This window comes from Syngnathus scovelli, chromosome 9, assembly GCF_024217435.2.
Source record: "Syngnathus scovelli strain Florida chromosome 9, RoL_Ssco_1.2, whole genome shotgun sequence".
NCBI lineage: Eukaryota > Metazoa > Chordata > Actinopteri > Syngnathiformes > Syngnathidae > Syngnathus > Syngnathus scovelli.
This window is the reverse complement of record NC_090855.1, coordinates 12,256,492-12,280,884: the sequence shown is the minus strand read 5'-3', so window position 1 is coordinate 12,280,884 and position 24,393 is coordinate 12,256,492. Positions and strand designations below refer to the sequence as shown.

At 48.8% G+C, this 24,393-nt stretch overlaps 3 protein-coding genes across 7 annotated transcripts; all 3 read right to left on the bottom strand.

The window, feature by feature from the left end:
• Positions 1-30: 30 nt before the first annotated feature.
• On the bottom strand, positions 31-6,845 carry rec8b (REC8 meiotic recombination protein b). The gene is made up of 17 exons (XM_049731600.1): positions 6,660-6,845; positions 5,117-5,185; positions 4,862-5,004; positions 4,532-4,607; positions 4,343-4,457; positions 4,127-4,205; positions 3,965-4,032; positions 3,532-3,610; positions 3,346-3,457; positions 2,898-3,045; positions 1,931-2,129; positions 1,503-1,651; positions 1,348-1,393; positions 1,028-1,112; positions 896-964; positions 696-799; positions 31-518 (listed from the first exon to the last, which is right to left on the bottom strand). The coding sequence occupies exons 1-17, from the start codon at positions 6,713-6,715 to the stop codon at positions 418-420; spliced, it is 1,698 nt and encodes a 565-aa protein (XP_049587557.1). The 5' UTR covers positions 6,716-6,845; the 3' UTR covers positions 31-417.
• Positions 6,846-6,973: 128 nt separating this feature from the next.
• Positions 6,974-14,027, bottom strand: setdb1b (SET domain bifurcated histone lysine methyltransferase 1b). Its single transcript, XM_049731428.1, has 25 exons — positions 13,870-14,027; positions 12,960-13,163; positions 12,714-12,880; positions 12,558-12,601; positions 12,253-12,361; positions 11,993-12,169; positions 11,689-11,890; positions 11,542-11,615; positions 11,110-11,300; positions 10,865-10,994; positions 10,572-10,740; positions 10,338-10,454; positions 9,976-10,264; positions 9,635-9,896; positions 9,464-9,554; positions 9,260-9,376; positions 9,008-9,177; positions 8,716-8,940; positions 8,461-8,631; positions 8,242-8,366; positions 8,017-8,036; positions 7,824-7,942; positions 7,492-7,751; positions 7,330-7,418; positions 6,974-7,222 (listed from the first exon to the last, which is right to left on the bottom strand). The coding sequence occupies exons 1-25, from the start codon at positions 13,884-13,886 to the stop codon at positions 7,105-7,107; spliced, it is 3,657 nt and encodes a 1,218-aa protein (XP_049587385.1). The 5' UTR covers positions 13,887-14,027; the 3' UTR covers positions 6,974-7,104.
• A 2,445-nt stretch (positions 14,028-16,472) lies between these two features.
• Positions 16,473-24,229, bottom strand: arnt (aryl hydrocarbon receptor nuclear translocator). 5 transcript variants are annotated; one of them, XM_049731494.2, is made up of 20 exons: positions 23,916-24,228; positions 22,999-23,089; positions 22,878-22,916; positions 22,743-22,790; positions 21,868-22,081; positions 21,473-21,686; positions 21,293-21,395; positions 21,131-21,196; positions 20,952-21,037; positions 20,753-20,829; positions 20,447-20,581; positions 20,251-20,325; positions 19,348-19,499; positions 19,061-19,183; positions 18,412-18,502; positions 18,128-18,321; positions 17,431-17,620; positions 17,016-17,193; positions 16,801-16,934; positions 16,473-16,713 (listed from the first exon to the last, which is right to left on the bottom strand). In XM_049731494.2, exons 1-20 carry the CDS (start codon positions 23,950-23,952, stop codon positions 16,630-16,632), a joined length of 2,331 nt encoding a protein of 776 aa, XP_049587451.1. In that variant the 5' UTR covers positions 23,953-24,228; the 3' UTR covers positions 16,473-16,629. The 5 variants fall into 5 exon arrangements, with proteins under 5 accessions (XP_049587451.1, XP_049587452.1, XP_049587453.1 ...); XM_049731495.2 differs by having other exon boundaries at positions 17,016-17,190; XM_049731496.2 differs by lacking the exon at positions 22,743-22,790 and having other exon boundaries at positions 23,916-24,229.
• Between the last annotated feature and the right edge of the window lie 164 nt (positions 24,230-24,393).

Sequence of the window (24,393 nt, the reverse complement as noted above, 5' to 3'; positions counted from 1 at the left end):
CATGTCTTACAATATACAGCACACACTCACTCAACATTCCGTTGGACTTTATTGCGCAACCGCAAAATGCAACATTATCACTTATGGAAAACTGTTGGGCCTCTAAAACAACGTTTTTTCTGGGGGGTGGCCGGCCGCTGTTCATATTTAAAAACTGTACAACAGTTAAATTTTGTAAAAATTGCAAACTTTCTTTGAATAGGTAAAAGTGTTTCGTTTCCAAAATTTTAGGAAACTGACAATTTGTACAAAAAACAGTACAACAGTTACATTTTGTAAAAATAGCAAACTTTCTTTGAATAGCTAAAAGTGTTTCATTTCCAAAATGTTAGGAACCTGGAAAATGTTTAAATTTGTCATATCGACCTCAGAAACATTTGTAAAAACAGCTTAACAGACCGAACAAGGGATACTCGACTAAAAAGGCAGGTCGGTGTCGTAGTTGGGACCGGGGCGGATGACGATGTCCCCGCATGGCTCGGCTTGCTCGGCGATTAACCTACCAGTGGCCAACGTCACTACAACACAACAGCACAACTTGACATGAGCGCTCCCTTCAATCGAAAAATCCAACCAGAACCATTCCAGTCAATAAGGCTGTTTGAAAATGATTGCAAATGAGCCAGCCCGAGTAACAGGCGTGAGATTGAACTCGTTTGGCTCAATTAAAGCTGAGAACTGCCTCATTGTCTTACCGATGAGCTTCTGAAACACTACGCTAACAGTTCTGCGGTCGGGTTCCGGTGGTAAAAGAGAGGTGAAAAGCAAAGTTTTCTCCTGCTGCTCCTCCAGCAACGGCCTGGAGAGACGCACAAACACACGCACGCACACTTAGGCACTCCCGTGGGAACTCATTTGTCAGGAGCACGGCTGAAAAACGGATGTCGATGCTTACCAAAGAGACATGTCTTCGGGCATTTCGGTGATCCCCCCCAGTGAAGGGCTAGATCTGGTCCTGCTCATACTTGGAAAAGGGGAGTGGACCTTAGCTAGCATCACTGCAGGCAGGGATGTGTGTGAAAATTACCTTTCTTGCTCCAGTGGGTAAATGGGCGAGACATTCCGGGAGGTCTCTTGTTGGTCCACCGCTTCCAGTGGAAATGAACCAGGACCTGACACGCACAACAAAGGGACAAAATGTCCATATTGAGATTCGTCCATGACGACCGTCAAGTACAGCTGCAGACGTTTTGCACACAATCACGGGATGATTTTCATTCATGTAAATAGAGGCTTGTTTTCTCGCCATTTGAAACAACAGGTTATTATTGGGAGGCCATTTTGTTCAATGTGCTTTTCAGCGGCCGTGGCACAGCTAGCCGTCCAGGAGACGAGACCTGCGCGTACCTGAGCCCTCGTGCGCCTCCTCCTGTTCAGCTCCGTCTTTCTGCACCTGCCGTCACACACGAGACGCGACGCGACGGTCATTCGACTCATCCCACTGGCTGTCTTTGGAATGATAAAGCAGGCGGCCCTCCTGCCCTTCTTTTTCCCTTGCCAACCTCGCGAGCGCTGCTGTCAGAGCCAATCCCAAGGTCTTTCTTGGACCCGCTGGACTCCGTGGCTCTGTCTTGGGGCCAAGCCTCGGTTTCCACCATGGGCGTGATGGTGGTTGCCTGTTTCCATAGCAACATCAACTCTTCAGGCAAGACTGCAGGAAGGAGAGAGGAGGGGGTAGCTTGGTGGTTTATTTTTGTAAAGGTTACAGAGGTGAGCTTTCAAAGAGCAGCAGGTGTATCGGCTGAGGATAAAGGCGAGCACAGAATGCTGTTTTGGAGAGGAGGAATTGTTAACTTTTGCGGCCTTGCCTCTGCGTTAAAGGAATGTCAAGTCAAACATTCTGATTAGCATTGTTTCTACAGACTACAAATGGGCCCGCGTTTGTCCATCTGAGGGGGGCGGCCATTTTGCTTCCGTTTGTGGCACTGACCGCCGCAGGGCTCGCTGAGCAGCTCCTCGGCACTTTTCAGCCTCCACGACTCTGGCGGCAGAAACGGCCGCACCCTGGTCTCCACGAGGGGGTTCTGGATCTGCGACTCCATCTCATCTCTGGAGAGCTGTGTGTGCGGGTCCAAGAAGATCAGCTGCCTCCCCCTCTTCGGCGCCGTCTCCTCTGGGCGGGGCACATCCTAGGAGGCCACAACATGAGAACGTTGGAGACGCTCCAACGGATCATTTGAACCCACATCCGTCGTTCAACATATGTGAAAGGAATTGGGGTTTACTGCAACCCGAGTGCTAACACGATACCGGGAGGTCATTCTTCACTTTCGGTGAGTCAAGTGAGGCGTGTCTCACCTCCGTCCAATAAGGTGTACATCTCACTTTTTGCTTGGTGCTCGGAAGGGCCATCAAATGAGAGCTGCAACAAGGAGCCCAAAGCTACAGCACCTGCTACGATGGTTGTTCCGCAGTAAAGACATCAAAGCGATCAATTAGGACGCCTGGGATGCGTTTTGAGCGATGTCATGATGTCATTGCTTTCTTTCTATCACCTGACCTCTGATCTGTGTTGGTGTGTTTTCATGACGGCGCTAGTCTGGAATGCCGTCTGCTTTCATTTGAATGCTACACAACAGAAATCGCTTCTTAAATACTAACTGAGCTTGAAATATTTACAGCAAGTAATTTAAAAAAGCTACTGTAACACACAGATTTTCTTTTCACATACTACTGCTTCTACTTTGAGAATGAGTTCTTGAAGGAAGGAAACGTGTCTTTTAGACTTAGCTACTTGTAAGTGTCAGGTCCCTGAAGGAAGGAAACGTGTCTTTTAGACTTAGCTACTTGTGAGTGTCAGGTCCCTAAGTCCAATGTGTGTCCAGCATGCCATGAACAAAAGTGATATTCAGCTATGGCCCTTGAATTCAGAGCAGTGAGCCTCCTCCGGTTTGTACCTCTGAGTCCGGGATCTGCGCCATAGCTGTCGGAAGCGACAAGGATGGCGGTGAGACGCCGACGGGGGTCTGTTGATCAGCGAGGGGGCGAGGCTCATCCTGGGTAGGCAAGGTGCGGTCCCGGCTGGACACACTCGCAGGATCCACACTAAACAAGGACGGTCACAGTGAGGGCTCCATTTTTGTTAGCACCGGCCGTAAATGTGGCGTGTGCGTGGTGCATCTCTGTGCCGGCGGATCTGCGAGAGGGAGTGCTACGCAGCTGCGGGAGTGGTCACAGCCTACTGACTCCCGGCTAATCAAAGTGGCTCCAGTCATTCGGCGGCACAAAGTGGGCCTTCATCACCGCATATGGCACTCCCTCATAGTTGTATGATTTTAAAAATGTTTAGTAATGCAGAAAAGAGTGTGCGTCAAAATGTAAAATGTGTGTGTGGTTTGGATTTACTTGAGAGTGCTGGCTGTGGCCTCTCTCTCGAGCTCCGGCTCCGTCTCTCGCACAACCTCCACTTCTTTGCCTGGTGACACCTTTGCTTCCTCCTCCGGTGCCCTCAACAGATCTGAATGAAGACGTGTCATTGAGAAGTGAATGGGTTCAGCAGGTTCCGCTTGGGTGGCGCGGCGAGCGGCGCACCGTCGAGGAAGTTGTCATTCTGGCCCATCAGAAAGTCAAGTGTATCCGTAGTAGTGGATTCCAGCTCTTCGCCAAAGAACTGCCGATGGACAGCAAGCACACAAACACAATCACACAACAGTGCTTGGATTCAGTGATTCAGTCATTCTGCAGCACAGAAACATTGCTGGAGTATCTATAAATGTGTCCATTCTGCAGGACGGTTGAAAAAAAAAAGAAAAAAAAGAGAACAAACATGCTGCTACCTTGGCTTCACTTGGAAGCTTTTTTTGCGTGTTTTTTTTCTGCTTTGTACTGCCAGCAAAAAATTGATTCACAAGCCAGCTTCAGTCAATCCACCACTAGGCGGCAGCAGCAAACTTCAACATCCGCCCACCATTACACAAGTTGTGAAAGCCAAAGTACAGCTCATTCAGTTTTGCAATTTGTGTACCTCGGGCAGAGGGGCGCCGGCAAGTTGCGGCTCTGCGATGGTGATGTCTTGTGGGGACGCGGTGTGTCCTGGAAGGGGATCAAAGCAAAGAAGGCTTTAGTCCATTTTTGATAGGCTCCAGCTTCCTTTGCACGCTAAGCGCTTGAGAAAATGAAGGCTTACTGCTCTCAGATGAAGCGAAGCCGGCCGGGGTCGTTTCATGCTCTGTGGAGGAGGCTCGTCGCTCAGGAGATTGCTCCTCCTGACACGCAAACACAACATGCTTGCAACAACTGTGTACACAAGATGAGCTTTGTGTTCTTGGACTTGAAACCTCCCCCATATCTTTGTAGTAGCAGACGTGATGTTCATGACTTATTTCGTCTTTGTTGTCAGTACCTGCATCAGAGCGCTGGCACTCGGCAGGAACTCGGCCATCTCTCCAAAGAACGGGTCCAAAGGCCCGTCAATCTCATTCAGGTGAGACAGGGCATCCGTGGAGAGCATCATTTGTCTGCGAGGAAACGGGAAGCGGCGCTCACTTGTGCAATGTGGCGTGAGAACGAGAAGTGCGACGTTTGGCCTCACCTGCCCGGTCCCCCCAGGTCCAGCGTCTTGGACTTGCTATGCTTCAACAGCTGGTCAACAATGGACTGGAGGTCCTCTGAGGAGGACAGCATGTTCACGTTCTTACTATATATGTTTCATTTCACAAAAAAACAGCAATGACTCCAGTTTCTGATTACTATAAAACTTGCTTTTCTTGGTGAAAAAAGCAGTATGTCTGTTTTGGATAGAATCATCGAAAACAATATTCTGTTCAACAAAATGCCTGCCGGGCTTTGTCTTTTCTCCAAATGGCTGCCACCGAAGGAGTTAACAGCAGTGTGGTGTGTGTGTGATGTGAGCGCTCCTCACTCAGCAAAATGGCACACTGGTGGTGGTAGACCACCACGACACCATGTTTCAGCTGGGCGGACAAGTAGAGGGAGAAGCGAGGCCGTGGCAGGTCGGGCTGAGGAGGCAGGACTTGCGCCAGGATGTAGCTCATGATGTCGTTGCTACCAAGTCATCAAGTGTATATTAGTGGGAAGGAACAGTCAGGATGATAAGTCTTGAATATGACAGGCAGGTTCAAGTAAGATGAAAACAAAGAGAAGAAAATGACACTACCAGGTGCTAGCAACGTTGACTTTCAGGAACTCTCTGCGAGAAATGGCAGTGCCCCTTGTCGCAGCGAGCCTATGTACAGAAAATAAATGAATAAATAAATTCTCTAAGTGCATAAGGTAGGGTGACCAGACGTCCTGGTTTTAATGTCCTACTTTTGAGCCCCAATAAAACATCCAGGGGGAATTTCAAAAATTGTCCGGGATTTTGTTGGACTGCCTCAAACATAATACATTGTCAATAGAATTGCCACTACGTTCCATTTCACTCACTTCCAGGTTTTTCTGTATCGTTCGCAAATAAGTCACGGCCCTTCTCCTCAAATCTAGTCACTTTGCTACGAAGGAGGGTGGGCTGGCCAGTCTACACCGAGTGTTTACAAGAAATGCCAAAACCAAAATGCAAGTTCACGGAGGAGTTGAATAAAAAAACGTCCATGCTTTCGCCAGGGTCGTGATCCTTATGAAGCTGAGTGCTTGACATGCAGGACAGGCACATACGTGTCTGTGGCAAAAAAAGGTGCCAACGCAACCTGCAAGAGGACTGAAGAGGAGCCCTTTCTTCTTCTTCAAATGCACCGATGGCCATATTTCTTCTATCTTTTTTTACTTAGTGTACCACTATAAAACTAAAAAATGTCAGTGGACACATGTTTTGTGTTATTCGGGCCAATAACTGCAATTGCTATACAGACACCATGTTTGTGTCATAACGACACCCAAATGACCACGCCCCCTCCCATAAAAATATGCCCTCTTTTTTTAGAAACCCAAATCTGGTCACCCTACATAAGGTGGTTGGGGTCACAAGACTTCACCTTAACCTCAGCATACCAAATATTCCGTTTTCGCCCAGAAAGAAAGTTACAAAAACAAAACCGAAAAAAATCCTTCACATTTTAGGTGGAACAAAGGCAAACATATGCGCTATTTGAAAAAAAAAAATAGCCACGTACGCTACATACGGGATCAACAATTTTGTTATTACACGTATATAACCGTATTTTAATCGTTCCAGCGTGCCTCACAGATTAGCATGCGCATTAAAGGAAATCTATTTAATGCCCTCAAAATAGTTGAAGTTGCATTTTAGAAAAAATAATTTCCTTCATACGCGCTTTGACTAAACTAGACACGAGCGCTGGATATGCAGATTTAATTTTCGAATTGCACGTATTAGTGCCGTGTTTTAATCTTTCCATCGTGCTTCACTTCTTGCATCCACGATAAATTAAATGGATCGTGACCCCCCTCTACGCCCCGCAAAAACAAAGATTAAGTGGCATATTAAAAATCAATTTCCATCCAAAATTTGCATTACTTGAATGAAGTAGACACGTGCGCGCAATACGCAAATCACTGGACCTTCTAATAACAGGTATATAACTATATTTAATTCTTATGCCAGGTGAAATACATGCCTGAAAAATTGTTTTCCCGACTAATACACGTGTAATCGTAGTTATAAAAAGCAGCAATTATCGCGATTTAGTTAGCAAGCTAGTAGATCATTTCATGATAGGACGAAAATTGCATGTTTTACTCACCATATCGTCGCAAAACTTCCAGTTCCTCGTCTTAAAATAACAGGGTTGTAAAACATCTCGGCCAATTAACTGGAGTAGAAAGTGAGAAGTAAGATGGTCGTAGATAGTTTTCCAAAGTTTTGCAAGTGGAAAAAAAACACAGTCGAATGTTTCTGTGTGGGACGCCCTGATTGGTCCATCCTACCTGTTGTCAAGGGAGGAAGAGTTGCTTCGCACATTACACGGAACGTTCGAGATTAAAACAGATACGGACGCATACACGCTCCTCACAAGGCTGGATGAAATATTCCTTAAAACAAAATCTAAAACTGTGGTTCTTTAAAAAACAACAACTTTTTATTCAGATACAAATCAACCTTTGGATGAAATGAAATGAATGCATATAAAAAATGGAATTGATGAAATTGCAACAACTTTTTTTGTTGGGAAGGCGCGAGTGAGGCGGTCACAAGAGTCTTCCTCGACACTCGGTGGAGCCGCAGCAACACAGCAGCACTTTGCCCTCCACGCTGCCCACCTCGTAGTTGTAATCCCACGTCAGCTCTGTGCCTGCCCGGATACGCCTGCGCCAGGACACAGGGGCATGATTAAAAACCAAAACCCAAACCAAACACCACCGCCGAACGAATACTCGACTAATGCCGTGTTGTTTGCAGGCCTTGAAACTCACTTGCTGGCAAAAAAAGCCACCCAGGGGAACCTCAAGTCGTGCGTGTCCACAAAGACGTTCTGGACGAACAGGTTGGGACTGCAGCTGTGCTGTGGCGCAAAGAGAGGACAGAGACGTGACAGCGATCGTAACGGGGCAAAGCAATTTGCCTAGCTCACTCACATTGAGATAGCGGCCGAGGTTTCCCTCCAGCTTGGCGTCGATGATGTAACACGACTCTTCGCCGTCGAAAAACAGTCGCGTGTTTCTGGGCCCGCTGTCGCCGCCACCGCCGCCCGTCAGGCCCTGCTGGCCCGACTTGGCTCCCGGCCCGCCCTGAGGGGCTCCGCCTCCGGGCGCGCCTGTCTTCACCATCATGCCGTGTCCGGTCTTGAGCGCGATGCCACGAGTGGATTTCACAGCCACCTGCTTCTTGACCACGCCTGAGCCAAGACGGAGAGAAGCTCGAGTTAGGAGCACGTCTGCATGGATGCGCCTCCTTTCTCCCTCCTCACCCGGGGCTACTTTGTCTTTGTCCTTGTTGTCGTCGGATCCTGAGCTGATGGTCTGGACGTCGTCACTGTCTGAGAGTGTGGTCACGTCCTGCTTTTTGGCCGCTTCGGCCTTCACTTGACTGCGAGTGGGGGTAAAAAGTCGGTGAGGATGGCGTATTGGTGTTTGATTCCAAGTGGTGAGAGGATGACCCACCTCTTAACGTCAACAGGCTCCTGTCAAGGAAAGAGAAAAAGATGAAGATTCCAAAGGGCAAGATGGACGCCGTGTTCAAGAACATTTGATTCAAGAAAAACAACCGCAAGACGCCATAGCCACTTCTGCCTGTCTCCCAATTTCATGAAAAAGGTATCCAACGGATCCAAACCATCATCACCATCGTCGTCGTCATTCGAATGATTTGCTTTTGCGTTGACTCACCTTTTTCAGTCCCTGACTGGTGAGCCAGGAAGCCACTTTGCTTTTTCCTGTCTCCTCGGGTACAGGCAACGACTTGTCGTCACCTGTGGCCGTCGCCGTGTTTCCATCTTTGCCATCTTGACTCCCTAAGGTGGGAGGGAACCGTTCGTCCAACGAATGAGCAATGAGTGAGCGATAGCCGGCTAGTTTGCTGAATGAGCTCCAAATCGGCAAGCTCACCTTCCTTGTGGCCTTTGGCTTGTCCGCGCGTGGTGTAGCTTCTCCACACAGAACTGCTGCTGAAGTAGGTGTCCTTGACAAACGTGTCGTCCGAACTGTCGCTTTCGTCACTTTTGGATTCTTTATCTTCCTCCTCGTTGCTTTCTTCGGATGACCCGGAGCTGTCCACAGCTGGGGGGTGATAAAGAACGAACGGGTGGGCAGAAGAAGGAAGGAGCGTCGCGAATTGGCGACGCGTCCCGGCCGCCAACGCACCCTTCTTGGCCTGCCGTCCAAAGGTGTTGGCGGACACCAAGGCAGACGGTTGGATTTTCAACCGGGACACGTCCACGCCACTGCCCTCGCTGTCGGAGCAGTGGGCCTCGCTCTCGTAGCCCTCTTTGAAGTTTTCCACGCTCTCTATATGGTCCAGGTTGGCAAAATACTCATCGCCCATCTCCAAGCCTTCTTTGTCGGCAAAGTCGTCCGTCAGGATTTTACCTGAAGAGGGCGAGCAGCGGCATTGGTATGGAGGCGTTCATTTTTGCGGTTTGGAGGCGCTACGTACCGGCATAGATGCAGACGAAGGAGCCCTTGGCTACGTCGTCCAAGCAGCGGATGCCCCAGCCTTTGTTTTGGGTCTTGAAAAGCTGAAGGCGCACCTGCAGGCCGTGCTGCACCAGCCGGTTGGTGCACATTTGAGAGCAGCACTTACAGCGCTTGTTGCACTCGTAGATACTGAGCAGCGGCGGGAAAACGACAGCCGGTAAGAAATGGGGCCAGCCACGACCTCTGTGCCCTCTCAAGTGCGCGTTCTGACCCTGTGGGGAGGCACTCCTCCAGACGCTTGTACAAAAATCCAGCATTTGGGTTGATCTGTCCGCCCGGAGTGCAACCGGTCGCCTGCAGCGTCAGCTGGTGGCAGGAACATTTGGACCTGGAAACATCAAAACTCAATGGTTGAAAGGACTGATTTTTTATTTTTTTTTTCCAATAGAGGGATGGTGAGCACAACTTGACTCACTTGTCCTGACAGCCATCGGTGCAGTCGCAGCCAACCAGGAAGTCCAGACTCGTGTTGATGAACACACCGTCTTCAGGAATGCGCTCTTTGCCTCGAAAAGAGGGAGAACATCATTTCTCCGTTTTCATGACAGAATCAACGGGCTGTTGAGCACATCCATTAGGTCCTTACTGTAGGCAACGTTCGGGGGCGGTGTGGAATCGATCTCGTTGACGCAGGAGAGCGGGATGTCCTCGTTTCCGCTGGTGATGTCCGGGATGTAATAGAAGGGCCTGAGCGGCTGGAAGTTGCGGTCCACCAGCACGTATGGGTCCAGACAGAACATCTCCAAGAAGATGAAGTCGCAGGTGGTCTGGAAGAGGTAGCGCTGGATCTCGGCCATGTTGCGGAGGCAGAGGCCGCATGGGGCCTTGTAGATCACATGGAAGGTCATCTGCGGCAGGGAGAAGCCCGACATGTTTGGTAACAGTTTGAGCAAGGCGGTTTTGATCGTCACGTCCGCTCCCGCTCACCTTGCGATTGACTTTGCGTCGGCCCGTCATGCGCCTGAAGTCGTAGAGCAGCGGTATGAGGAGAGGGTTCTTGCCTCGGTGCATGTCTCGCCTGGCTGGCCGGACACGGTTCAAGCAGGCCGGCTGACATATGTGCTCCATGTAGAAGATGCGCTCGGCAGGGGCCCGGTAGGACGGCTGGTGTGGGATGGTGGCCGCCGGGTGGGCTGTTACCGGTGGAGTGGCAGGGGCGCTCACCGGCTTGGGGAGCAACTGAACCTGGGTGGCGCTGGCCACGGGACTGATGATTCTGTCGGCCAGAAAAAAAGAAGCCTCCTTCTCAGCTAACTACTCCAAAGCTGCTGGGGGGCAGGGCTACTCACTTTGGCGCGTTGCTGGGGCTGCTGGCGAGCGACTGCATGACTTTGGAGGCATGGGTGCCGCCTACGCCTGGAACAAACGGAGATGTGCTCTTCTTGGCCATCTGATATTTGTTACCACTGCGAAGCACAGAGAGAACATGAAAACATTGCTACAATGATTCCGGAATAAAGTGTCAGTGGCACGGCTTGGCTTCTTCTCCTCCGCAGCATCGTTCCTAATGGACATCAACGTACTCGATGCGTGGCGAGTGTGTGAGGTGGCCACCGGATGGAGTGGCCGACGACTGTTGGATTGGAGTTGGCGGCGTGCCCTGGCGTGGGGCCGGCGCTGGCTTGATGAGCGTGGCTCCAACGTGACCATCGCTGGTGTACTGGACGACGGGGCCTTTACTTCGCAATGCACCTTGGAATCAACACAAACCGTTCATTTTGTCAACCACCTTAGGGTTTGACTTTTTTGGTCCCAATAACACAATTGCAGTATACACACAAAACCCGATACGGTGTAAGGAGCGGGCGGGTCTTACCCATATTGGGTCGTGTCCTCAGCTGGCCGGCCAGCTTCTTCTCCTGCGTGTTGGCGGTGGTCATCTTCAAGTTGAACATGGGCTCCAACCTGGTGGAGCCTCGGTAGATCCACTCACTCCTCTTATCATCCTAACGCACAGGAAATGGCACTTTGAACGGTGGCAACAAACAGGTGTGTGCAGACTATCGCTAACCCCGGTGTTTTTCCATAGAGTGGCTCGTTTCGAGCAAGGTTTCTTTGTACCAGAAAAAGGATCTTGACCAAGCTGCCGTCCACTTCCTCGACTTTACTCTTCCACCAGGTTCCCTCCCACTCGGTTTTGATGATCTGGCCGACTTTGAGCAGCACCATGGGCCTGCTGGGATACGCCGTGATGTACTCCTCAATGAAGTCTCGGCATGATGCGTCCTCAATGTCCTCCCACGTGCGCTTCACTGTCAAATAAATCAAACTCGATTGGCTATCGGAGCAGACAGTCCGTGACGACGAAGGACACGAAACGGTACGAACACAGCAAGTCCGCGAGAGCTTGTGGGAAGGAACCCTAACCTCGTATGTGAACAACCAGAGGCCTTCTTAAGAGCACCTTTGGCAACCCGGACCCGAGTCAAAAGGGAACCATCGACAAGCTGTGGAGCCAACTACGAGCGTATCAAGAGAAAAGAGCATCCTTACATGGTCTGCAGATGGGGAAGAGGTCCGGCAGGTTAACATAGGAAGCGTAGCCATCGTCGAAGAAGATCAAGAACCTGCCAGAAAATGTGACAGTACGTCAGCCGAGTGCTTCCCTTCCCCCTTGGTTTGAGGCAGTCCGGCACGCACCTCATCTGGTTCTTGGTGGTGGGCATCTCCGCCACAATGCCGGCATACAGCCACATTTGGTGGCTGTCCTTGTACTTGGCCACCACGCGGGCGCCCACAAACAAACTCTCCAGGGTGGGATTGTAGTCGAAGGCCACGTGGTTTCCGGAGAGCAGACTCTTGCCTTTATCGAACTTCACTTTGTATTTGAACGTATGGGTGCCTGGACATACGCACGGCAAGGCAAGGCAAGGCGGTGAGCAAGGTGCGCGCTCGAAACCTCGTCAGCGGAAACTTTCACACACACACACGCTGAGTGACTGACCGATGGGGTTGATGGCAACCAGGGTGCCCCTGTGCCAGGTCTTCATGCGTTTCTTGCCCAAAATGTTCATGCCCACTTGCAGCTCATCTTCCCTCTTCTTGGGGCTGAGGCTGACGTGGCCCACGGGCTGAGCCATTATCTGAGACACAATCACGGCTGGCGGAGTGGAGTAAGTCCCTGCGGGAGGTCCAGATGGGGCTTAGTGGTGGAAAACCTGCTCCATTAAATAAAAGAGCGAGCGAGCGATCGAGAGCGGGCACCTGGCTGTGCTGCTGATCTTTGCAAGGGTGCCCCTTGCGAGGGCCTGGCGACAATTTGCACCAACTTGTTGACCTGTTCTGCAGTTTTCCTGAGTGTGTTGGAAGTATCCTGAATCCAACAGCAACATTGTTACGCCACATTGAGCCCATGAGCACCTCACGCATGCACGCACGCACGCACACACATTTCAAGAGCCTGTCCCTGCCGACTTTGCATCATCAACCGGTTGCCGGCCCAGCCCAAGTTAAACAACATTCTGGCTCACAGCTCGGTCCAAAATTGTCAAGGTTTCCAAGGCGCTCACCATTGGCTCTTGGACAGTGATGACAGGATTCTGTGGTGGGACCACTGGTGTGCAAAGAAGAGAAACAATGCATGAATGAAACCGGTCGGAGATGAAGGCTGATGAGGACAAACAAGGTGAGGAGCGATACTGGGTAAAACGAAATTTGACACTCACAGCAGCCGACGGCAATGACATCGTCGTCGTCATCATCGTCTTCTATCTCGATGACCTCACCGCTCGGCGGGCCGCCGCCACCGTCTTCGTCTTCCGAGCTGCTCTTATACACCAGGCCGTTCTTCTGGTACGTTTTCCTCACCAGCTTCTCGCATTCCACCAGCGACCTGAGGACAGAGAAAATTCATCATCATTCAACACGCACGCCTCAAGCACGCGCAATGAGCCGCCGTCGCGCGGGGTCACTTCTTGGCCTCGTTGATGAGCTTCTCCGTGGCTGCCTCCTCTTCCTCCTTTTGCTCCACCCACTGCGTCAGCTCGCTGAGCTGAGCCCGTTTCTTTTGCACCAGCTCGCTCTTCTCCACCATGTCGTCAATCCACTTCTTCAGCTCATCCAGAGAGACACCTAGCTCTTCCTCCATACTCTGGTCCCAGCCCTCCACCTGCATTCTGAAAGAGGACATCTAGACCATTAGAAAGGATTTTTCTCAAATAGTGATGCTATGCTATTCGCCACCAATTACATTAAACAAGACCTAATTTCAATAATTAGGGCCCAAACAGTCAGGATTTGAACTGTTACAATAAAAGAAACATTTTGAGAAAATCTAATTTACAATAATGTCACAAGTTTCTGGTACTTGAATTTATTCTTTATTCACTTGCATAGTTTGAACGTTGATAGATAACGTGATGGTGGTTGCTTTTTGTTTTAATATCAGGGCAACAAGCATTTTTTTTTTGTGTGTGTGTGTGCAGTTTTTCAACATCTATGCATTAATTTATGTACGGAAGCGTAGTAGTGCCATACTTGCATTTGGAGAAATATGATCACTTGAAATATGACATGATGTGGGTCCTGATGATCCGTTTTTTTTCTCTACACAGTAAACAAGGTCGCTGTGGTGCGCCATGTGCTTAGACTCCTTGAACGCCGACGGACGCTCATTGCAAGGCAAACGAATTTGGAGAACACCAAGAGCCGAGTGTTTCCATTCAAAAGCCAAGGGGCTAGCACGTTAGCCTAGCCTTAGCGCGAAGAACGACTGCCGTGTTGAGGGCACCGCGACAAAGGTGTTCACGCTCGCTCTAGCTGTCCCAAAGGTGTCAGAAATAGCCTAGTTGTGCTAAAGCAGAACTGAAAGGCAACACTTACCTGTCCCCGGAGTCCATCGTTGCCTACTCGAACGTCAAGACAAGCTGCTAGCTGGCTAAAGCTAGCACCCAAATAAAATAGCGCACGTTTTGCCTCCAGCATCATCCGAGTGGGCGGTGTTGCCTGCGCCGCCCCTCAGACTCTCCGGCAAAAACACAAACGTCCACCGTTTTAAACTTTAGAACAGGGGTGTCAAACTTATTTTTGTCGCGGGCCGCATCATAGTCATAGTTTGCTTCAAAGGGCCATTAAAATTGTCAACGTCTCATATTGTGTATATATAGTATAGGCTACACAACTGATGAATAACTAGGTTTCAAGACATTCAAATATTTAAAAATGAAATATGGAAGTCAAATCAAATATTTAAAAATAAAAAACATTTAAAAAAATTAATGGTAATAAAAATTGCTAACAATATCTCTATTTTTTTTTTAAAGTGAGAACAATTTAAAATTTTGGAATTGACATAAATTCGTTGCACAATTTGTCTGCGGGCCACCTAAAATGATGTGATGGGCTATATCTGGGCCCCCGGGCCTTGACTTTGACACCTATGCTTTAAAATGTCCAACCACAGAGTCAGTGGTTATTACTTGCAATTCTAGGCAAAATAGACACCGTTTTTTTTTTTCCCCCACCTTTGGAGAAAATATATTCTCTCATCTTTCATCAATATATCAATTTAATACAAAAACAAACATTTTGTTCACGTGTTGAACATTTCTTAGACATTTACAGAATATTTATATATTTGTGTCTCTATGAGTGATAAAAGTTCACATCATTGGAAAACCTCTGCACAGAGAGCAACCAAAAAGACTAAACAAAAAGAAGCTCCTTAAAAAAGGCTTTACACACAGCGAGTCGTACGGGGTTTACACACAAACGACGGAGGGTTGTCTTCTTTGAAAAAATGGCCAAATTTCAACACTTAAAATGACCTTTAAATATTTATCACCTCACAACATTGTGATCAAACTACAAAACGATTGTGGTGGCAAAACCTTCAGTCCAGTTTCAATTATTTGTCTCAAACACAAAAACAATCATGTTTTTTTTTACCTCTGTTTTTTCCCCATTTGTATCCTCAGTACCCCGATTAAACCATAACAGAAAATACCATTAAGAGGCAAGTCGGCCAAATCACAAATGACTCAACGATTCCACATCTCCATTCCAGTCAGGACACAAATAAAGAATGGCTTTAAAAACACAAAATTCATGTTTTTTTTTTAACTTATTGCTATGTGGTGTCTTTTTAAACTTTTTTTTTTTTTTTTTTTTTTTTACAAAAGGATTACAAAGTGCCCATACATAGTACAGAGTATTGCAGGGCGATGGAAGAGATTAACGAGCATGTTTGAATCAGACTCTTCAAACCGATTATGAAACTCACTCACTCACTCACTCACTCACTCACTCACTCACTCACTCACTCACTCACTCACTCACTCACTCACTCACTCACTCACTCACTCACTCACTCACTCACTCACTCACTCACTCACTCACTCAACTCACTCACTCAACTCACTCAAATCCTCGAGTTGTCAAAAACTCAAAACTACCAGTCTCGAGAGGGGAAAAAAATCCAAACACTTTTTGGCGTGTACAGTGGAAGCTCAAATTTACGAGTGCAAACGTTTGGTCACAATATGGCTCACATCTCATCTCGATGCTGCGCGACCTCATTTCAGCCAATGTTGGGGGCTTCCGTCGGAATACGACAAAACGTTAACACGAGGAACTCGAGTTGTGACTCCAAATGGCGCTCTTACGCTATCATAATTTTATCTCGCATGAACAAGCCAGCTAAAAGTGTTTTGGTTATTTGGATACAAGTTGTTTGTTATTTCATAGAACATAGTTTTGTTTATGCTTTGAAGAGTTTTTGGGGGCGGGAACTCAAGTAGTGTCGAGTTGGCAAAGCCAAGTTCACTGACATTGCGGACTTATTTGTTGCCTTTCCCTTTTGTCTTACTCTTTCCACAAAATTGTTATTTTCTCTCTCGATTGTCTGTGAAGTATGTGCGGGTTTTCATTTTCTATTTTTGAACAGATGACGGTTGAATTTAGAAGTTCCACTGTACAATATATTAAAAGCAATAATAAAAAAAAGAATCCTACTCTGCCCAGAGAAAGAATGCGTAGGCGAAGCCATGTGGAAAACAGTACAGAGTATGAATCAAAGTGATGTAGAAGCAGCGCCACCGTCCTGGATTTAAAATCACAGACATGCGCTTGTGTGTGTGCTGGCAATCATAATAGTTAAAAAAAGCAACGCATCACTGCCATTTCCTGAGAGTTATTTAAAAAAAAAAAAAAAAAAAAAAGATTAGCTCCATGAAGCCTCTACGTCCAAAGCTGAAATTCCTGAGAAGAATCAGGACCGTAAAAGAGCGAAAGGCCATTGTGTGTGAGTGCGGGTGAGTTGATTCACTTTAAGTCTTTGTTGACTAAGATGTGTTCTGAGGCGAAAAAGGCTGCCATCCCTTGATTCAACTTCCTACCTGCAGCCTATGTTGACTAAGAAGTGTTCTGCAGAGAAAAAGGCTGCCATCCCTTGATTCAACTTGCTACCTGCAGCCGGGACTGTCCACGGCTCCTTGTTGAGCACTGCGATGGAAGCCGAGCCAAAAGTAAAGAGGGCCGTTCTCGAGAGCGGGAGAATAAAAAGTAACAAAGAGGGGAAAGTCGTGTGTGCGGGCTTTGGATAAAAAAAATGGGGGTTGGGGGCTATACGTCTGCCACCTGCAGTCACTCGTGAAATGAGGGGTACATGGGAATATCAAAGTCATCGCTATTGAAGTTGCTGGGCTGGTCCAGCATGGACAACACGTCCTAGAAAGAAAAGAATTAACGAATAAGAAACATATTAAATTGTTCTTTCGGCTGAGTGGCGCATGTGTGCATGCTTGGGTGACTCACAGTAAACATGTCTTGCTGGTTGGCTTGCGCGTGAGGCTGCTGCTCGGCATTGCTCTGTGAGTGCTGCTGCTGGCCCTGCCACTGGGGCCACACCGCCTCCGCTGCCCGGGAGGGGAACTGCGACTGAGAAGCATCTGGACAGCGACAACCCGCTACGCGTCAACTTTTCCACTACATCAAAGTCCAAGAGAGACATATATGTGAAGGCTGCCTACCATAACCATTTGTGTTGACGCTGGCACGTGCATTGATTTGTGGGTAGTTTGGGACGCTGGTTTGACTGGGAGCTGCACCAGTGGGCATCTGGCCAAAAGAAGTAGAAGAGCCGCCTCCAAACCCACCCATGGAAGCAAACGGCGGAGACATGGTCTTAGCTGCTTGGGGAGCGACCTGCTGAAAAGAAGGAGGGGGAGGGGGGGGGGGGGGGGGGGGGGAGTAACCAGTCATTACCAAGCAATACGGTTGGGTGATTAATTACTATTCAAGACAACGTCAGGTGAGAAGCGACAAGGAGGTGCGTTCAAGGACCGCCAACCCAACAGGACATCTCAAACGGACATGGAACGCCGGCACGAACATTTCAGCAGATGGCGGCAAAATACGCAAATACAGGGAGGTGTTTTACTGTACCTGATTTGTGAATTGGGTTCCGGCGCCTGCTCCGGGACCGGCCCAGCCTCCTGCCGGTCCTCTGTGGAGGGGGCTGGCGATGTTGGAGGGGGTGACAGGCTGCGGGGCTCCATTCTGCCGGGACAGCTGGGCTAGCATCTGCCCCGCCGAGTGGGCCGGTTGCGCCACCTGTGGCACCATGCTGACTGGCCTGCACGGTGTGCAAGTGGGGTTAGGGGAAGATGAATGTGCCTCCAATCCAAGCGCGAGACAGCGTGGCAACATTTACAGCGGGCCGGAGAGCACGGGCAACAACAGAGAGGAGCCCGCGAGTTTTGGTCAGGCCGCTTCTGCAACCACTTGAAAGGCAATGCGGTCAAGCCTCTCAAGCTTCCTTGAGGGTTATGTCTTGCCAATGACACTGGCATTTTCCACTCTCGCTGGCTTTGATCAGCTCCGTCACAAATACTAATTGCTAGAGCAAGAATAGTTAGAGTCCAGCAGGGTGTGGGCCCTCTGCAATTTATACTTCGATATATTTTGTTTGCGTTAAAAAAACAAAAACAAAAAAACAAAAAAAAAAAGAGGGCACCACTTTTGTATGGACAAATGGCTCTAAGTGCTTCAATTTAAAACTACCATGTCAAAAATAGTGTCTAGGCTACTTATTTACTCAACTGCAGGTTGTGGAAATGTGTTTGTTTGATCACAAACCAACCTGTATGCATCGCTGGCGTTGTGGCCGGTGTTGAAGTTGTTGACAGGGGGGTAGATTTGGGCTGAGGGCGTTGGAGGTGCGGCCACGCCCTTGCTTTGACCGGGGCCTTGGAAAAGGGACGACGGGTACAGGTCGGGCTTCTCCAGGCTCTTGCCGTGGTCCGGCCCAGCCGAAGTCGCTGGCTGCACCGGCACCTGAGGAGGAACAGATCAGAGATGAGCTTCAAAAGCACTACTGTTTTGCATCGAACGGGTGCACATTCATGCGAGCGTCCTTCGCCATACCTGCGAGAGCGTTATCGGTCCCGCCTCATACAGGCTGTCACTGGCCCCGCCCCCTTCCAGCTCGGCCTGCTGCTGTTGCTGCTGCAATTGCCTGCGAAAGCACGAGATACGTGATGTCAAAGCTGGCTCGTTGAAAAGCCACCACACCTGCACCTCGTGAGTGACGCACACACACATAAAAAAACCACCACAGGTCACCATGGCAACACCAAAAAGAGGGAAGGCAGAGTATTAACTACGTTCTAGTGTAGCATACACTGCTCCCATGCATGACACCTGGAAAAACTTGGTTAGAAGTAGGGCTGGGCAATTTCCATTTTGGCTTCTCGCAATCATGACATTACAATCAAAGAAAACTGCTTGATGTGCCGAAAGTGTGTAGGAAGACATACAGACAGATAAAATATGAACACTCATATTTGCCCTAATTTGTGACAAGGTAGTTATAATAATAATGATAATAATAATAATAGTAGTGATTATTACTTTTTCTACAATGGCCCAGCCCTAGTTAGAAGTAGACTACAATGCATCCATCGAGAACATATTGCCATGCATTATCGCTAACACCAGGAATGCTGTCAGGAAGAAGGAGAAGGCGGAGGAGGAGCCCGTCGTCCAGCGTGAAGAAGGTCTGGCCTGCTCTCACCTGGTAGCTACCTGCCTGGGACTAACAACCACAGGGGGGCTGTTTGAGCCGCTCTGACACAGGGAGGGGGGCAGCAAACCCCCTGGGGAGCGGGCGGGTGTGAGAGGGTCCTGAGTCGCATTTCTATTGGGCCCCCCCCAGAGGTGGGATACAGGGAGACAGTGATCAGTGGACAAGAAAGTGCTCGAACAGGGTTTCGGATAAGTATCGACCTTACAAGGGCGATGTGAGTTTCATAGTGTTCATATCGCCGGCGAGAAAGAAGAAACTTGAAAAAGGCAACTCACTTGACGTTGACATTTGTACAGATGATGTATTCAATCTCTTCGGAAAACGGGTTCTGGAAGGTGAAGGAGCTGGTTCTCATCCAAATCCATTCTCTCGATTTGGAGCGGAAGCGGAACATCACTGAAAGGACTTGACCCTTCAGCTTCATCACCTGCGGGGACACAGTAGCAGCTCAGGGAATTTGCAACCAATCAAGTGAATTCTTAAACCGGTTCCTGTGAATTTAGGAGAGCTTGAGATTTCTTTAAGTCCCAACAAGAAGCAATCGTTTTCACAAATCCGCCATTTTGGACTCAAGCAGCCATTGCGAGTCATCTTACTCATTAGGCTGGTGTCCTTCAAAAAAATTGATTTTCTCAAATTAGAAGAACATTTCCAAGATCAATCGGCACCACCAAATTGTAAAAGATTTACTTTTTTTTATATTGTGTGAGGGTGGAGCATGCCAGTAAGGTTCGCTGACTTGGCTAATCAAGTAGAACTAAATCCACGTTAAAATTAGAATGATTCAGAGATGCCACAGTTGTCTTTTCATTCCTTACAGTGTAAGCAAACGCGCACATGCAACGCAACACATGTTACTGAGACAAAATGTGTCTGCACGTCGCCTGCTGCAAACATTCATGCACGCTCCACTACATCGCTGGGTCCAGTTTCACACACGTGACATTTAACAAATCATGGTGAAGGGCAGAAGCCAGTTACTCATGCGCATTAGGGAAACTCAACCTCGGCAGTCATGCCACAACTAGATAAGAACTGGAAAAAGTCAAAATATTGTGCTTGGGCCTTCCTGCGTAGAGTTTGCACATTCTTGCCCATGGCAAAAACAAGCCCGTTTTTAGGTGGTAGAGGACCGCCGCCACTCGAACTGCACGGCAGTTTCAATGTTTATTCTATACCTGTTGAAAGCTGTCCCGGAGCAAGCCCTGGTCCTCGGGATGGGCAAGTTCAAGAATATTCTTTCCCAACAGCTCCTAAAAGACACGACAGCTATAAAATTAACATTAACTATATTAAAAAACAAACCAAAAAGGAACACAACATATGAGCTCACACTAGCTGCTCATCCCAAAAAAAAAAAAAAGTGTTAGTCACCTGTGGCTGGTAGCTGACGGCCGCCACGCATCGGTGGTCGACAAAGGTGAAAATGCCCTGGCAGTTATGGCGCGAGATGAACTCCACCGGAACGCTGATGCTGTTGACGTCTGTGTCACCTGGACAGCAAGTCACCTGGGGCAGGCGTCGTATTGCAAAAACAAATACAAAAGCGAGTCAGAGCGGACAAATGTCAGCAAGTCTGGAGTGTGGCCATCAGGTCGTATTTTGCGCTGGCTACACGTGTCCATCACACACGATCGAGCAGAGTAGATTATGAATTGGATTGAAAGCTGCGATTCAAACCTGCAGTCTGCCGATGGCAACGAGACAGTAGCGACTCCCCTGAGCGTTGTCCGCTTGGTTGTCTGATAAGGAGACACCTACAAGGAAAACAAAAAGCGTGTCAACGGCGTCGAATGACATCAACGAAGCATTGAGAAGCTTCTTCCAAAGTGGATTCAAAAAGATCCCACACGTCAGGTTAGGGGCTGCAACGTTTTACCTGCAGGCGGCCAAGATTTGATGTATCCTGTACAGTGGACCACCACATACTGCGGCTCTCCCTCCTTTGCAACACCCAAACCGTTCCTAATTTGAATCAGCGGGAAAAGGATGACATGCGCTGCACACATACGGGACGGTTTCAAGTTGGCACGGTGCCACAGTGGCGCTTAGGATCACCTGTTTCTATTCCTAAGGAAGTTGAGTCTGTTCATGGACACGGGTTCCACCGGACACGACCCACACCTGCAATGAGAAGCAAAGTGAAGAGATGCCGGCCGCATTCGGGGATAGCAAAGTGAAGAGATGCCAGCCGCATTCGGGGGCAGCTCTTGCTCGCACCTCATTCGGCATATGAACGAGCGACGGGCTCCCATCGTCATCCTGGCCGAGGACTGCTGGCTCTCCTTCTTCACCGTTCCCGTTTTCAAGTCCAACATCCTCCCTTTTAAGGAGAGAAACGCAAGGGGGTGAGCGCCGTCGACGGCTTCAAGGAGAAAATCGCTTTCCCACTCGAGCTACCCGTGTTGTTGTTCTCCACCGTGGACAGCTGCTCCCTCAGCTTCTCCGTGTCATCAGGATGCAGCTGGTCATAGAGCGATGAGCCCAGCCAGTCGGATTGTGACTGGTTGAGGACGGGCGTCAACGAGTCCGACACGTAAACGATGCGACCGCTCTCGCATGACACCACGAACAGAAAGCCGTCAGCTGCCTCCAGGATGAGGTGCTTCAGCTCCTACGCTCAAAGGGCATTGACGTATACGTTAGAAGACAAGTCAAGCATGGCTGGTCCGAAACTTACATAAACCCCTGAAAGGTCTCCGGCGGGTTATTGGTTCAAAGCAACCTTTCCAATTTTTAGCCATTAAAAGCTAGTGTGGTGCACCATCGCCTTTCCAAAGGAGTCCTCTCCTCACCTGGTCGGTGAGAAAGGAGGGCTTGTAGGAGCCGTCCGGGTTGGTGTTGCCACTGCCTCTCAGCGACTTCATGTGCGACACGGCCATGCGCAGGATGGTGAGCTTGTCGGGCTTGCGCGCCAGCGCGCTGCAGGTAGGCACCATGTCCGACAGCTCCGTGATATAGGCCGTCATCTTATTCCGCCGCCGTCGCTCGATCTCGCTGTGGTTCTCCCTGAGGCGGACGGGAGGCGGAGCCGGACGGGCAACGAGGGGAAGAGTTTAGCGTTAATGTCGCAATGTGGCGGCGGCGCAGCTGTGAGGTAGAGGTGGCAATGGGATGAAGAAATAAATTGTGATTTGCCCAAAAAGAAAAAAAAAAAGAACGGTGAGAAAGGGGGAGAGTGCTCTTTCAAGGCCATATGTATGTGTGACAACAGAGAGCAAGTGCAGGCAAAGACAGAGAGAAAGAGCCTGAGGAGGGAAAGAAAGACAAAAGGGAGGGGATTAGCAGGGTGAAAGCAAGTGTGCTTGTTAGTGAGCACTAAGAAAGAAGCGAGTGGCCTTGCGAGAGGCCGCCAGTTGTTGGTGAAGATGCGCAACGTTGACAGGTGTCAGTCCCGCCAAGATGGCCGACGAGGACGCAACTTAAGTCATCGGCACATTCAAGAGGGACAAGTTGGTGAGCGGCAGGAGTGGCCTGCCTTCCAACCTACCAATCCCCCCGTCCCAAAAAAAAACACATTCCAGAGGAACCTCCAACGTGGGGTCAACGACAGACGTGGGACTAACACCATCAATCAAAAGGGGAAAGACAAAAGGAAGAGAACAAAGAGCGAGGACGGCTCGTGCTGACAAGAAGAAGAAAACAAGTGCCCATTGTCCAATGGGCCTACCTAGCGAAGCGCTCTTTGTCGTTGGAGCCACCCGTGTCATCGTCGCACCTGATAACACAGAGATGGCGCAGACAGCTGTCAGACGGCAGCTGTCGCCATGGTGACGCAATGCAGGAAATGATAAGACTCCAATACCTGAACAACTTGTTTCCTTCGTCGTCATCAAAATCGGGCCTGCAATCCAAGAAGGAAACACAAATTGCAAATTGCAAGTATCAAAACGGAATGCACAGGGTAATGCCGAGTGCAGTCTTACGCTGCTCGTCTCTTGCTGCTTTTTGGTATGACGGCCCCGCCGCTCGCTTGGGCCCCGCTGGCCCCCATGCCCAGATCTGCCTCAGCTAAATCTAGAAATAGACGACAGGTCAATCTCAGCTGGGCCTCGCTCCTGCTTAACCAGACAAGGAGAAAAACTGACTCCTTTCTATAAATTGTAAAGACAGTTTATGGGGACTGTAATTTATTGCTAAAAATGAATGAGAACAGTGTCGCATTATTCACACACAAGTACACACAGACATACAGTCAAGTTGATAAATATCGGGACACAATTCTCATCTTTTGTGCTGTGGTCAAATGAGCAGCCAACTGGGCTCACTTCAAAATTAAGGGTCATATGAACAAACTGCTGCCGTTCCTAAAAATGACAATGTGATAATCAAGAACACACTCACACACAGGGCATAGTAGTGCATTTACATTTGACGTAGTTATTAAAAATGTTCGTTAATGTACACTGTCCGCTATTGAGAAACAAATCAAATCAAACATAAGCTTCACTCGACAAGCTATTAACGGCAGTCAATAGGCACAAATTATTTTTTTAGCAATTCTGGGGAGGAAAACCCCGGTTGCCTCGATTAAACCTGTGTGGATTTCTATGATGAGATTATACAAGGACAGACATCAAAATCAAGCACATTTGCATTTGTTATTGTGAGGGTATGATAAAAATGAATAGGGAAATTGTGCAAGTAGGCTCTCTGACTTGTGCAACTCCCCTTCTGGTATCAGCACTTAGCTTAGCTACGAGGCTAGCTTAGGCACCGCTGTCACGCTATCTTTTGCAAAGTGTCCCACTTGACTATTGGGTACAAAACGCGCAGTAAACAACAAACAGCTATGCGCGTCCGTGTCGCTAGAATATCTAGGTGACTTTTTGTGGCACTTTACCTTGGTTTGAAGATGACATGTCCGAGTGGAATAACATAAACAAACTACTTCGGGGGAAAAAAATGGACCCAAATCCCCCGTTCCTCCCTCCCACCCAAAAGCGAGAAGCTAACTCGCACTGCGGCCAAGTCGTCACTGGCACGTCACTAATGTGCGTTGTAACAAGTCCGAGCCATGCCGAACGCGGTTCCAGATAGCCCTTGAAGGCAAGAAAAAGCAAACGCCCGCACTCGTATAGAGGCGTTTGGCCGTTTTGTGTCAGCACTCAGGCTTCAAGATGGCGCACCTAGCTTAGCTAGCGACAGCTCAAGCAGTGTTTTGTTTTCCGCTCCTCCCATTGGACGCCAGGCCAGCGATACATATGACGTCACAAGTTGGGAAATCCGCGCTAAAATCCAACCCTGGAATTTATTAAATCAGATTTGCAATAGCAAAAACAAAAAAAGTTCAGAATCATCTTAAGGTGTGATTTGCTTCA

Bases quoted from the DNA above. Each gene is read 5' to 3' on its own strand.
- setdb1b (XM_049731428.1), bottom strand. The intron at 10,995-11,109 runs GTACAAAGAAAC...CCTGTGCGTTAG, and splicing joins TGGTCAAGATCCTTTTTCTG to GATGATAAGAGGAGTGAGTG. The intron at 8,941-9,007 runs GTACGTAGCGCC...CGCCCTCTTCAG, and splicing joins CTTCGTCTGCATCTATGCCG to GTAAAATCCTGACGGACGAC.
- rec8b (XM_049731600.1), bottom strand. From the start codon at position 6,715: ATGTTTTACAACCCTGTTATTTTAAGACGAGGAACTGGAAGTTTTGCG. The intron at 4,608-4,861 runs GTGAGGAGCGCT...TGTCCTCCTCAG, and splicing joins CCAGTGTGCCATTTTGCTGA to AGGACCTCCAGTCCATTGTT. The intron at 3,611-3,964 runs GTACACAAATTG...GTCCATCGGCAG, and splicing joins CCGGCGCCCCTCTGCCCGAG to TTCTTTGGCGAAGAGCTGGA.
- arnt (XM_049731494.2), bottom strand. From the start codon at position 23,952: ATGTTATTCCACTCGGACATGTCATCTTCAAACCAAG. The intron at 21,038-21,130 runs GTGATCCTAAGC...GATTCAAATTAG, and splicing joins TTCCTTAGGAATAGAAACAG to GAACGGTTTGGGTGTTGCAA. The intron at 18,503-19,060 runs GTGAGAGCAGGC...GTGCTTTCGCAG, and splicing joins CCCAGGCAGGTAGCTACCAG to GCAATTGCAGCAGCAACAGC.